Here is a 14,369-nt window from a genome sequence, read left to right on the forward strand (position 1 = left end):
TTCTCAGACTTGGCTGTTTTTGCAGTTTTTACTTGCAGTGTGTACTTGAACATACGTAACTGGTTTAGATCCCTTGTGGAACTTGCTGAGACCAGAAAACACTAGTACTCAAGCAACAGTAGCTCATTCTTCACATTAGCAGCAAAATGAAGAAATGGAAATGTAATTCAGAAACACTTTTTGATGTATTTCTATTTTACTTTGGCTGCTTAAAACCTGTCTTAATGCAGATATTTCTATTTAGATTGTTGTTACTCTCCACTTGCAGAACTGATCCTTCTATTGTACCATGCAATCTCAAGGTACTGAAGTTCAGATGCATTCCACAGCGCACTGAGTGCATTCCCAAGTGGGAAACTGAAATTTTTGGTGTCCTTCTAAGCTAAGAAATGTACATAAAAAAAAAAACAGGCCATCCTGGTACTAACAAATTCTGCAAGATAATTGATGTGTGTGTTTCAGTAAACAGATTGCTTTTAAGTCATTCCTAGTGCCAGATTGTTTTCATCTTTTCATTTATTTATTTATTTATTTATTTTTTAAGTAACAGCTCCATACTCTTCCCTGTTTTATTAATTTTGTGAGCTACCATGTTCTTCTTTATTTTTCTTCAGTTATGGATTTGGTGAAAAGCAATTCTAACTGCAAAGTTTTTCCTACCTGTTAATGTTTTCATCCCTGGTGCACGTAACTTGTGTACAACATGGAAAAAAAGTAATTTGTAAAACCTGATGCTTATACATGTGGGTAGAGATTCTGAAGGAAATGCTGATGTAGAAGCCCAGTCTTCTAAAATAGTTGCTCTACAAGCTGTGATATTTGAAAAGCTACACCTACCCTGGAAGTTGCCAGCTCCTGCAACCTTTCAGTGCTAACCCATCAGTTGTTACTAGCAGCTGGGTCTCACAACTTACTCAAGCTAGTACTAGTTTTTCTCAATCTGATGTGAAGAGCAGGAACATATATGACTCAGGCCTCCTTCCTAGACACTCGCTTCCTATCTGCTTCCAGCATTAAGAGCTTCCACAGAAGGTCATAGATGACTACTGTTTTCCCTTGGAAACGGAATTTGAAGATTTTTCTTTAGAGTTTCTGACTACATGGTGTTCTCTTTTAGGCATTCCTTTCCCTTTTTCTCAAGTTTTTGACTTTGTTGAAAATATTATTCATTAGTACCTATCTGTTCTTAATTATAAAGTACAATGCTTCTTGTCTTTCTTTATTTTTTATTTTTTTGTAAATTAAATTATCCCACAATCTTCAGCCTTTTCTTGCACGTGTAAAATATTCTGATCAGAAAATTATCCCCTTCTGATACTGCAAAGAGAAACCTTTAAAGCTCCAAGCTACTTCACACTCTTAACCACACTCCCTAAAATTAAAAGGTACTAGTTTCACTGGAGCAGGCTTTAATACAAACCAAAGTTATTGCATGGGCAAAGATGAAGAAAAGCTGTGCAGTCTTTTGTACTGTACTGTGGGAGCCTAATTAAGGTGATGGAAATTTAATGTAACTCTGCCATAAAAACTAAGAGCACATGAATTATTACAACTTAATTAGAACTTAATAGGTGGAAACTTGGTAAATTGTTGTAATTTTGTTGCCCTAGAGTTCCATGGTTATACTACAAATTCCTTTGTGACCCCATGGTACAGCATAGCCTGCAACAATTCGGCCTTGCTGAGAAATGGGACAAGTGAGCTAGCTAAGAGTTGGATCTACGGTAATAAGATTATACCACAGCTATACAGGCCTCAGCGAGCAGCTCAAAATAAGCTCAAATGAGCAGCTATTTTAAGCAGAGAACAAGAGCAAACAGCCAGAAAACATATCCAGCTGTCTCCATTTCTGGAATACCAGGGTAGATAGTGTTGCTGTGGTATGCTTTCTCTCTATCAGCCACAGGTAGGACACAACACTTTCTTCCCCCTTTACCCTCTGCTTTCTCTTCTTTCTGCCAAGTTAACCGTTTAATGTATATTTTAGAGTGTAACTACAAGTTTTGATCCTAAACTTGGCTTAGAGAGAATAAACTTTAAGCCTACTGGCAGCAGGCAAAGAGTTATTTCCAACATAAATGTTTCTACATTGTAATGCCTAGTCTCTCTTTGCTTCACTTTTAACAGCCTTTGATGGCTTAATGTGATATATTCAAATCAAACCACTAAGCCAAAGTGCATACAGCATTTTAAAATATATATTCTGAATAATAGACATTGCTCCTTTTCTGTCTTTCCACATTTATTTTCATGCTTACTCAAAAGACACAGACTTAGCAGTGGTGCGCTGTTCTGGGATCAGTCTCTCCTTGGCACTCTGAAGTACTCCATCAGGTGTATGTAGAGGACCTGAATCCTCTTGCTGTTTCTGGTCTCCCTTTCCATTTCCACTAGAATCATTGTCAGAGATGGGATGAGAGGATTTGTAAAGAGAAGTTTACCCATGAATTGCTACAATTTTCTGCTCTTCATGTTGATTGCCAAGTGGGTTTTTGTTTTGTGAATAACCACCTTCTGCCTTACACCTTATATATAGTCCCTTTATACTGGAGTGTCTTCAGAAGCAATCCTAAAACTGTGATCAGAAGCAGTAATAACGTCGTATTACAGCCGCACAGAGATTTTACTTCAGAAGATTCTACTTAATCTACTTTGCAGATGACATGAAAGTTGGGAGGTGGCTAACTCACCAGAGGGCCATGCTGGCATCTGAGGGACCTCGACAGTCTGGAGAAATGGGCTGACAGGAACCTCAAGAAGTTCAGCAAGAAGTGCACAGTCCTACACCTGGGGAAGGACAACTCCAAGCATCAGTATATGCCGGGAGCCACTCAGCTGGAAAGCAGCTTGAAAGAGAAGGTCTTGGGGGTCCTGGTGGACACCAAGTTGAACAGCATGTCCTTGCCACAGAGACATCTAGTAGTATTCTTGGCTGCATTAGGCAAAAGTATCACTAGCAGGTCAAAAGAGGTGATCCTTCCCCTCTGCTCAGTTGGTGAGGCCGCACCTGGAGTGCTTTGTCTAGTTCTGGGCTCCCCAGTACAAGAGAGACATGGAGCTATTGGGGAGAGGCCAGCAGAGATTCACCAAAAGTATCTAGGGACTGGAGCACCTCTCCTGTGAGGAAAGGCTGAGAGAGAGCTGGGACTGTTCAGCCTGGAGAAGAGAAGGCTCAGGAGGGATCTTGTCAATGTCTATAAATATATGCAGGGAAAGTGCAGAGAGGATAGAGCTAGGCTCTTTACAGTGGTGCCCAGTGCCAGGATGAAAGGCAGTGGGTACAAACAGGAACACAGGAGGTTCCCTCAACCCCAGGAAGCACTTCATTGTGCAGGTGATGGAGCCCTGGCATGGCTTGCCCAGAAATGCTGAGGAGTTTCCCTCCTTGGAGCACCTGGACATGGTCCTCGGCAACCTGCTCTGGCTGGCCCTGCTTGAGCAGAGGGGGTGGACCAGATGGCCTCCTGACGTCCCTTCCAGCCTCAACTATTCTGTGATTCTGTGAAAAACTGTTACAAATGGTTCTGTGAGGAAAGTTAGAAGAAATTTCCCCTTTCTTCATTGAATAAATGTGTTTAACATCTTAAAAGAATTTTCCAACAAGATGAGATTTTGGGAACTATCTTGGTACATGCCAAGAACTAGGACATAGCATTTAATTCTGTCTAACACTTTGGAACAAAGTACTCTTCTCTGCTGTCCTGGAATACTGTTATGTTGTTTTGTTTTGTTTTTATTTATTTTTTTTCTGTGATGGCATATTATGATAATGTATACTATAAGTCTTTCCAGAGAGAAATTTCAGTGACTTGTAAGTGCTCATTTGGTCAAAGTATTCATCTGCAGCCAACAATTCAAATGCAAAGTGTTTTTTTTCAAAAAGCATTCATATGTAATCTAAGCACTTTTTGGATGTATTGAGAAATAAGATAGTCTCATAAATAAGTTTGAGGGTTCTAAATGCAAGTCAGCTAGGAGGTTTAGAGTTAAATTTTACTCTCAGCACCTTACTTGTAGAAAAACTGAAAATTCATAGGCATGAAACCCTAAATTCTCTGGACTTGAAATTATGTTATGTTCCATTAACTGGACATGACAGCCAGTACCTACTACATGTAGTTACGAAGGATTTCAAAATGAAAGTAAATTGTCACAATGCTCTAGTAAAATAACACCATTGTATAGCTCTCTCCACTGCTCTTTCTCTCCTTCTTACCTTCCTCCTGGATAAGGGTATAAATATATATATGTAGTAAAGAAAGAGTATCTAGTAAAAATAAATTATGTAGAAGTTTACGTGCTTCCTCTCCAGTGTACTTCATACTGACTTGAAAGAGGCAAAGCAGGCTCCTCATGCCTACAATACACTAGTTTAGGGCTTTTGTCAGTGAGCATCACAGGAGATCCATTCTGTGAATGCCATTGATACAGGCATTTGAAGACACATGAATCTAAAACTGAATCTGCCCAAAAGATTTTAAAATGGCTGAGGTTATTTTGATTTAAGGGCAGTTTGACCAGACACAACAGTAAAAGTTGAAGTTGATGATTATAAAATCATCAGCGTAAGTGGTATTTTAGCTCTGATACCAGTAGAACTTGTTCAATTTCTTTCATTAGCCAGTCAGATCCTTTTTAAAAGGGAGTCCAGTTAGGCTTTTTTATTTTTGTTTTTGTTATTATTATTATTATTATTAAAGCATTGAAATAGTCTGGTGCAGAAGAACTGCAATAGGGAATAGCAGAAGATGCGGGGTTTTCCCCATGTGTCTGCACAAGCCACCAGGGGGGACTCCTTCCTCATCTATTTCATTTACTGCAGCAAGTATGAAAGAAAACACCTAGCCTTGAACTAAGTCTGGAAAGTCACAGGGTTCAGCAGACAGCTTATCTTCATTTTAGGTGAAAGAGCTTTGAAAGAGCTTTTTTATAAGATTTGTAAATCTGCTGTGCTTTTTCCAGTGGGTCCATCAATTATCCAGTGTGCTGTGCAGCAAAGCAAGTCCCAGCCTAGCAGCAGTGCAACATACTTTTAGCTAGGTCATCTTGTGTCAGCACAATGCAGTCAGTGCAGCCTTATGCCTACTTAAAACTGACCTGTAGCTTTTTTTTTTTTTTTTTTTTTTTTCTCCTCCTACATCTATTGGGCTAACAGCAGACTCTGTGTGTGTGTTTTGTTTTGTTGTTTGTTTTGTTTGTTTGTTTGTTTTTGACACAAGTTAGCTACTCTTTCATGGCTGTGTCATTACTCCCTAGTGGCTGTTTCATTACTCCATTTTTCTTTCTACCTACTAGTCTCCTGATTTATTTTAATTTCATTACACACAGATATTTTTAAGCAAAATTTGGCCATTTTGAAACATAACTATTACTGCTATAATTGCAAAAGATTTGTATGTTTTAAGGTGTCCTATTAAACAACAGCTAAAATCTGTGTGTGGTGTATGTACTCTGGATGTCAGGGAAGCTGTATAATTCTGAATTCACACTTAAAAAACAAATGTTAGAACTTACTTTCAGTCCTGAACTCTGTCAGGCCAGTGAGACTCTTCTTGTGGTCTGTACAAGGATTTGGAAATACTGAAGAGAATTCTCTAACCCTGTTACATTTTGAAAAAAAAAAAAAAAAAAAAAATCTCCTTTGTGAATGTTTGTTCATTTGGGGCACTTTCAGGTACTTTCAGTAGAATCCTCCTACAGCAGAATTCCTTACCTAGCCTGTGCCTTTGCCCCACCTTCTGGGCACAACCTGTTGTCTGTTCCTAAATTATAATGTTTGTTGTTATATGTTTGGACTTCTGGAAACCAATTTCTCAACCTTTTGCTACTTCACCTTTAAAATGTATAAAATATTGCCCTGGTGTACATGCAAGTTTTGAGACTAAAACCTTTTAAACACTGAGATGGGGAGTGGAGAGAGTCAGGACAATCAATTAAGTTATATTTGTTGTATGTAATTCTTATTGTTTCCTGCTTAGCACAAAAACAAATACCTGTCTGTTACATGTACGGTTTCGTTTTTCATAACAAATGCAATTTCTGGTCTAAGACCAGTCTGCAGACATACATATCAATCAAGAAGGCAGTTCATCAAAAGAAAATTTATCAAAAATAATTTAAGTTCTGTACGTCATTATTCCATATCTTCATAAGTCTCCATAATTTATTATATTCAGAAAACAAATGTAACTATTCCCTATCAGTTAGATGGTGATTGTACTTTCTTGAATGAGGTATTATCTTTCTGTAGTTGGGACTAGCAATATTGATGTTCTTGTGTAGTAAAAGGTAACTGTGTTTAGTCCACAAAACTGATAGAGCAGATAAATGCAAAATATGTTACTCTTTGTGTATTGCACTGACAGAAATGTGTATGTGTGTGTTTGAAATCAAAAGTGCTTGAAATTTGTTTGTTTTAGTGTTTTAAACATAAGCACCAAAATCTGCAACCTAGGCTGCTTTTCACTGTCCCAGGTTAAAGTCAGGCTTGAAATCTGTCTTCAGTTATGACAGGTAGATTCTGTTTTTTTTTTTTTTTTTTTCAAAAACATTTTAATTTAAATTTGACAGCACTGGTTGTTATTTTCCTCATGCATCCTTCTGGATGCATGGCTGTGCACTGCACTGGCAAAATATTCAGCATTTGGACTTGGCGCTCCTGTACAAATCAGGTGGTGCAGCTTCTCTGCTAGACAAGAGAAGGTCAAAGAGGTAGGAGGGGGACATGGAACTCATCAGTACCAATTTTATGGATTTTTAAGATAGTTTTCACTAAGAAGTATAACTGCGATTGATACGCTTTGAAGGGAGTAGCTGACACAGTGGTTCTGGTTGGTAATGTGTTAGATGGTTGCATTCAGCTCCGTCCTTACTGACATTTGGAAATATGTCATCTGATTAAACTTATCCATAATGTCTGAGTGCACTTAAGGTACAATGAGCTTTGTAAGAAATTCATTCTGAAAATGCATGAGAACTCTTGACTTACACATCAATAGGAGTGCACTAGTTTTTATTATTATTATTATTATTTCATTTGAACTTAGCTTTTCCCTTCTTTATTATGTACAGAAAACCACCTTGTGACCATTTGAAATCATGCCTTAGCAAACGTTACTTCTGTTGAGTCAACTCAACTTGCCTTTTACATTCTTCTGGTAATCATAGTTTTAGTTTTTCTCACTTCCCTATTTCACACAGTTTTCTCTTTCATTTTTCACTCGTGGCTTGATCTACATTGTCTGGGGAAGACAAAGGCAGAAATTTTATTCACAAAATTTATTATGATGATAACTGATAGTACTGCAATAGGATTAATTAAGATTGCAGAGAACTTGACAAAATAACTGAATATTCCCTGAAGACATGTGACTAAGGATGACTATGCTGAATTCTTGTTCCTCTTTCCCCCAAATGAAGCGTTCTGTCCCATACCGATCAAAATAAGTAACCATGTTTGGGCTTGTTTTTTTCATTTTGTTCACCCCTGGAGTCAGTGGATTTTTTTGTACGTCGTCAGATCTAGAAATGTCATATACTTTTTGTGGTAAGTAAAAAATAGTTTATTCTTTTCTTACTGGCTTGTACACAATAATTATGGCAGTCTAAGGAAATGTGAGCATTTTTTTTTCTGATTTGTTTCTTTGATGAATATAAAAAATATAAATAAGAATTTCAGCTGACGTATATTTCTGTTATTAATCCCCCTATTATGAGAATTATGCAGCATAGGTGTAAATATTACCACAATGATGGCTACAGCAGCTAAGAGAGAAGTTGTTTACTGCTAAGTAAAGCAGACATGTTTTGATTCAGGAAAAACTGAAAGATAAAAGATTTAAACTTATTTTGCAACTGGTGTATTGTATAAAATATCCACATTTATGTAACCAATAACTTACATTCAAAAGCTTTAACTTTATTGAAAAAAAGGCAGAAGACTGCATTGGGCTGGAGGATCAGAGAAGCTCTGGGTCAACAAAGCTTCTCTCTTCCTCATTTGCCATCTCTGAGACATAGGCCACTGGATCTGTGTAGTTTACTGCTTTTTTTCATTGATTCTGCAACAATTAGGCACTTCATGGCTGTGAGTGCTAGGCAGGCTCAGTATTCCCATGTGAACTCAACAGCAAAAAGGTGGGATTTTTAGGAGATATTTCACAAGGAAATGACTATGGAAATCTTTGTGCATTACTTATGTGTATTACCCATAAAATAGCTATATAAAACAAGACACAAGAGGGAAGGTTTATTCTGTGTACTTTGCTTGATGTTAACACACATTTTAAAAATGTAACAAGTATAAAAGTGGCTATACCTAAGCTTACAAATCGAGCCTTTGGGACCAGGGTGTGTTTTGTTTGACCTTTTTTCTATCATAATTTCCTGTATGTAGTTATGATAAGAACACGAGTGACAATTACCAGCTGTCAGACAGTTTCCCTTGGCACATCCCTTGCTTTATCCCCCAAATAGAAGACAGAACTCACTGTAATCATGATGAAATAAATCACTGTTGCTACCTGAGGCCTTCAGCTAGCCCCAGGCAATATGCAAGCTTATAGTTTCAATGGTTAGTATAAATCAGCATATTTTCATCAGAGGTCCATGTTGGCATAATGCTAATAAAAAATGTGTAACTTCAAAGAAGAAGTAAGCATAGTTTTGCCTCTGAGTGTTTGAGTACAAAATATAAATGTAAAATGTAAAATATAAACTGTTTCTTTTTACTACTTAACTCAAAGTAATGTGATACTACTTTTGTCTTCTAAGCATGAAAATAATCAGAAATATCACTTTAAGATATATTTAATGTGTACTATGGATAATTAGATAACATAACTTTATAATATATACCTTATATTAAATATATTTTTATTGTGTTTGTGTTTAATATAAGTGTATACATACATATGTTTTTAACATGTCACTGGAGAAAACTGTTCACACTAATAACACGAAATAATTTTATCCTGTAGATTCTGCAGCTCATGATTTCATGTTTAATGTGACACCTTGCACCATGCTGAACACATCCATCTGGCATGCTGCTCTTACCTGGGTTCCAAGTGAGTCACTCGTGCCTAGAGAATTATATTCTCCAAATGCAAAAAAAAAAAAAAAAAAAAAAAAAAAGAGAGAGAGAGAGAGTGCAGGCAGAAGGATTATACTTTATACTATATGTCGAATTATTTAGGAGATAAGTTTCTGTGATTAACAATGGAATAGATGAACTACAGTGATGGACAGAAATTATGATTTCTAAACCATTTGTGGGAATAAGTGTGTTTGAATTTGACTTGTTTGAGCATTTTCCAGAACTCAGCACACTGACTGGCATTATACATGCAAACTTGAGACAGTTCAGGTACTTCTGGTGAAAAGAGACAATATTTTGCAACACATAAGCTCTTCTGGTCTGAAAAAGATACAAGCCATTTTAAGGAGAAATAAAATCCAAGCATGGCAGGAATTCTGCTAAGAATATGCGTACTCCAGAAGCTGGAAATGTGGTAATGGATTGTTGTGTGCAGACCCAGCTTTAAAACACTCTTTAAACACAGCTTTAAGCCAGTAAATTGTGTTAGTTAAGAAACAGCTATATCATAAATTTCACATCCTCAGTAAAAGCTCTGGAGGTGTGCTGAGATTGCTTCCATAGAAAGATACCTTTACGATGGCTACAAGCAATCAGCACAGATTGTCTGTAATAATTGCTCACAGCTACAGGCGTGGGACCTCCAGAGTTCTCATGTGGGGATTTATTTGGATGAGCTGTGGAGCTGAGTGAACTCTATTGTCTTTGCTGAATAAATTAGAACAGATTGTGAAATTTGTCACTCAAATATTTCTTAAGTTTGGTGCTTTTTGGTAAGAAAACAACTTTTTTTTTTTTTTCTGGAAATTACAGTTTTCAAGATATGCATTTTTGTTAATTTGGGGGAACTCTGAAAAATCCATATTTCAGAGAAAAATAATGTTTATTTAAATAGTGTTTGTCTGTGCATGTGCTTCTCCTACCTGCCAGTTACCTTTTTCTTACTTGCAATGTCTCAACTAGAAAGTGACATTGCCTTTTTGAAGGTAGTCTTCACTGTCTGGTATGATGGTGCCAAAGCGTTACACTGGAAAGAAATTCTTTGCAGTGGGGCCGACGATGAGTACTATGTGTGTGAAACGCTGAAAGGAGGTCAGTATGAAAAATACATCTTTCCCTTACCTTGCAGGTTGCCCCCTCAACAGGGGCATAACCTACTCCCTATTAAGTACTTACTACTAATCAGATTTTTTAAAAGAGTAATTGATCAACCCATGCAGATAGATTAAATGGAGTTTCCAACTTCTGTTCTTTAGTGTCTTCATGTGGTGGTTTCCATCTCTGTAAATTGGGATTGATAATATCTTTTACCACATTATGACACTTTAATTGTTAAACAACTTTAAAATGACATGGAAAGACCATATATGACTGGACTGCACACAAAACTTGAGAGGATCTAGGGACACTACCATCTTACAGACAACAGCTTATTCACATAAATGTATGGATGGTGTTTTGGAGATACTCTCTCCATCTATGTGTAATTTTTTTTTTTTGTATTAGAGAAGAGTCAATACTGTTTTAGGTGCTAACTAACATTAACATGCCAAAGTCTCTGATGCAGAGAATTCAGGATATCATTATAAAAGCCAAAAAGACCAGGACAGAGCTCAAAATATGCTGTCCACATTTTCCTTTATTTGTAAGTGAGTATCAGATCTCTTCAGTTATCATTTGTCTGAACTACTATTACAAGTTAAATTATTGGATTTATCACAGTAGGGTGGGATGGTAGAAGATGTTGCAGTGGCTTTCTGATTATTTTCTATTTTCTAACATGTGGTTTAGACAAATAGTCAGAGTTCTAGAAGAATAGAGAGGTGAAGGCCTGGAAGAGTAAATGGCATTGGAAGTGCTGCTGAGAGATGCGCTATGTTGAAGTTATTCAGAAAGATTCATTGATGGCTTGATGATTAAATAACCATTTATATTGTAATTCTCTCTGTTTTACAGAAACAATTGCAACAACATTTGACATTAAAGGAAAAAGAACAATATTTCCAAAGGTACTTTTCCACATTGTATATAAATAGTGATAAAATAACATACTTCATAGAATCATAGAATCACAGAATCACAGAATGGTTTGGGTTGGAAGGGACCCTAAAGGATAATTTTGTTCAAACCTCCTGCCATGGGCAGGGACACCTCCCACCAGACCAGGTTGCTCCAAGCCCCATCCAGCCTGGCCTTGAACACCTCCAGGGATGGGGCAAACACAGCTTCTCTGGGCAACCTGTGTCAGTGCCTCACCACCTTCACAATAAAGAATTTCTTCTTAACACCTAATCTAAATTTCCCCTCATTTAGTTTAAAGCCACTACCCCTTGTCCTATCACTACACCCTCTGAAAAAGAGTCCCCCCTTCAGCTTTCCTGTAGGCCCCCTTTAGGTACTGGAAGGCTGCTGTACGGTCTCCCCAGAGCCTTCTCTTCTCCAGGCTGAACAGCCCCAGGTCTCTCAGCCTGTCTTCATAGGAGAGGTGCTCCAGCTTCTGATCATCCTTGTGGCCCTCTTCTGGACCCACTCTAACAAGTCTATGTCTTACATTAATATATTTGGTGGAAAGATAAGTTCACCCAAACTGTAGCATCTGTCAGAAAACTTTCTTATGCTTGAAAGGATGAGTCCAGATTGATAATATCTCTGAAATGTTAGATGTTTTCAGGTTATTATTCTTCTATCATTCCTCCTTTATTTTACAAAAGAAAAGATCAAAGATATAAGTTAATGTCACCTTTATTGTTCCATTTCATTTGGTAAATTATTTCTGTTTCCCTGTTCATATTCTTTCTGCCCATTACGCTTTCTCTTAGTTTCTCTTGCTGATCTCTTCCTCCCTGAAACCCTTTTCAAAGATTTGAATAGGGATAACAATATCTAAAAGTAAAAGCAATGGTCCAGTGTTAAACCAGAAGCAGCCATTGTCCTTGAGTTAGCCTGACACCTTCCTCATCAACTTGAGCCTTCCCAAGAACCTAACGTTCGCTTTAGCAACAATATTTATCCCCACAAATGTCACTAAGGAACCCCAGCTAATAGAAAATCTTTGGTCTTCCCTTAACTCAAAGTTCATGGGCCCTTAAAGGGATTGAACCACACCTGAGCAACTCTTCCAGCCTTAGAGCTGGCAGTAGACAGTAATTGTCTCTGCCATAACCAGTCCTCTTAGATGAGGTGCTTATGGCACATGTGACACTTCCTGATGGGACTCTGCCCATCACAGCCTTTACTGGAAACTCTGACAAGCCTCCCAGTCTTTAGTCCTATGAGCCCTTCAGCTCCCAGCTGCTCATCACCGGTTTGTTGTATCCAAAGAGGAAGGTGGCAATGTGTCAAAGGAGGTATGGTAAGACCTGAGTTCAGTAGGAGCCACCAAGATATCTTTTGTCCTGATGCCTATTAAGTCTGTCTGTGCAAGGGTGTGAAGACAGACAACAGATAAACCTAGGATTATGCTGCTTTTCAAGTCAGACTGCTGGATGTAGATAAGCAGAACTGTAGGTCTGGAAGGAAAGCCATGCTGACACTAAACTGGTGTTGCTTACAGTAGTGATCACTGCGAGAAAGCGTGGATGAGTAAGAGCTGGGCTTAAGGCTAAGATCTGGACAGGATCCTGTGAGTCCTGGAGCTCTGTGAGGGGAGGTGAGCTGGGGGCTCCTGGGGACTGCTGGGCCACCAGTGCTCGCACCAGCAGGGCACTGTCACTCAGTACCCAGTCAAGGCAAGCAATGTAGGGCTGGAGACTGTGACCAGAGGGAGCTGAAAGCCCTGGCACTGTGGTTTAGGCTAAAGCCAAAAGGTCAGCAGGCAGCTTGAGACCTCATGTAGCCACTTGGCCAAGAACGGGCAGCATTATGCACTGATTTCCTTGTTTTCTTGTTGGATTTCAGGGAGATTATAGTGTTATTATAGAAGCATTCTCTGATGATTCTGAGAAGAATATGGTCATGTGCGTGAATTACACCATGATAGTGAAGAAAGATTCTTTCTGAACGTGACAGACATTTCAAATAAATCCAGGACACAGAGGCTGATTCTGCAAGCAACTGGAATCCAATCTAGGAAATATGAAACACTCTAATTTTCCTGAGGTAGAAAACATCATCTTCTGTGTGGAAAGCTACGAGATGGAGAGTCTTAGCCATTCATAGCATGGCTGCAATAGGATCCTCAGTCAATGCACACTAAATCTCTTGGAATCAGGCATCCCGATGATCCCACAAGATAACTCCATGTGGATATCAGAGAGCCACGTTTCAGTGTGGTGCCTTGAGTTATGAAAAAGCCAAGTACTTCAGGCTATGCTAAACAAACATAAGAATTTTTGAAGCCTTGAAGTGCAAGAACTAGAAGTTTGCCAGTACTCAACTTGAAATATAACAGCATTTGAATCTGGAAACACTGTGGGTTTTTTCTTTTGTCTTTCTTTTTCTTTTTCTTTCCTTTTTTTTTTTTTTTCTTTTTTTTTTTCTTTTTCTTTCTTTTAACAATAAAATTTGTTAGTACAATCAGCTTGTGAAAACACCTTTATTCTTGGTCCTCTTCTGATGATTTTTAGAGGTTTCCTAATGTTCCACTCCGTCTGCATGGAGCTGAAGAAGAGGAGCAACAATCTGTTACATGGCTGATAATAAAATCCAAAGTGAAGTATGTTTCCAGTTGCACTAATCCAGTAAACCTGAGTTCAGGCAACCAGAGCTATAACCATCACCACACAGGCTCTTAGCCTGTTTTTATGTTTTGTTGAGCAAAGAGCTAAAAATCTGCTGGGCAGAGAACCCCTAGGCTGTCTCCTTCAGAAACAGGAGGGTAGTCCTTGCTCTACAGGCCGAACTTTTTCTCAGTTACCAAAAGCAAATCAAAAGGTCTTACTGTGGCTTCTGCTTCTTGCGTAGCTCAGTGCTCAGTGCACACCTTCCCTCCCTGCTGCACCTCTGTGCTCGAGACCTTCCACAAGACTTTGATGGAGGGAAAGAACTGGTCTTTAGGAAGAGAACCAGAACTCCTTCAGGTCTCGTGGCCCTTTGGTGTCATGCACGGAGAAGGACAGCAGACTGGTGCAGTGTGCAAGGGCTTCCTGCTTTCAGACAGGTACCGTACTTACAGCATCAGGACGCTGTGTCCTCTTCTCATACTCAGTTTGTAGGTTTAATGAATTAAGACACTTTTTCCCACTCGCGTCCCCGTGCTGATGCTGTGCGTTGTGCTGGCCGCTAGGTCGTGCTGTGTCTGGCGGATTGCTTCAAAATGTCCGAAAACGTGAAA

At 38.6% G+C, this 14,369-nt stretch overlaps 1 protein-coding gene across 1 annotated transcript; it reads left to right on the plus strand.

Moving 5' to 3' along the window:
- The first annotated feature begins 7,184 nt into the window (after positions 1-7,184).
- On the plus strand, positions 7,185-13,503 carry LY96 (lymphocyte antigen 96). Its single transcript, XM_035316905.1, has 5 exons — positions 7,185-7,546; positions 8,979-9,068; positions 10,061-10,189; positions 11,054-11,106; positions 12,995-13,503. The coding sequence occupies exons 1-5, from the start codon at positions 7,453-7,455 to the stop codon at positions 13,094-13,096; spliced, it is 468 nt and encodes a 155-aa protein (XP_035172796.1). The 5' UTR covers positions 7,185-7,452; the 3' UTR covers positions 13,097-13,503.
- The last annotated feature ends 866 nt before the right edge of the window (positions 13,504-14,369 follow it).

This window comes from Oxyura jamaicensis, chromosome 2 (genome assembly GCF_011077185.1).
Source record: "Oxyura jamaicensis isolate SHBP4307 breed ruddy duck chromosome 2, BPBGC_Ojam_1.0, whole genome shotgun sequence".
NCBI lineage: Eukaryota > Metazoa > Chordata > Aves > Anseriformes > Anatidae > Oxyura > Oxyura jamaicensis.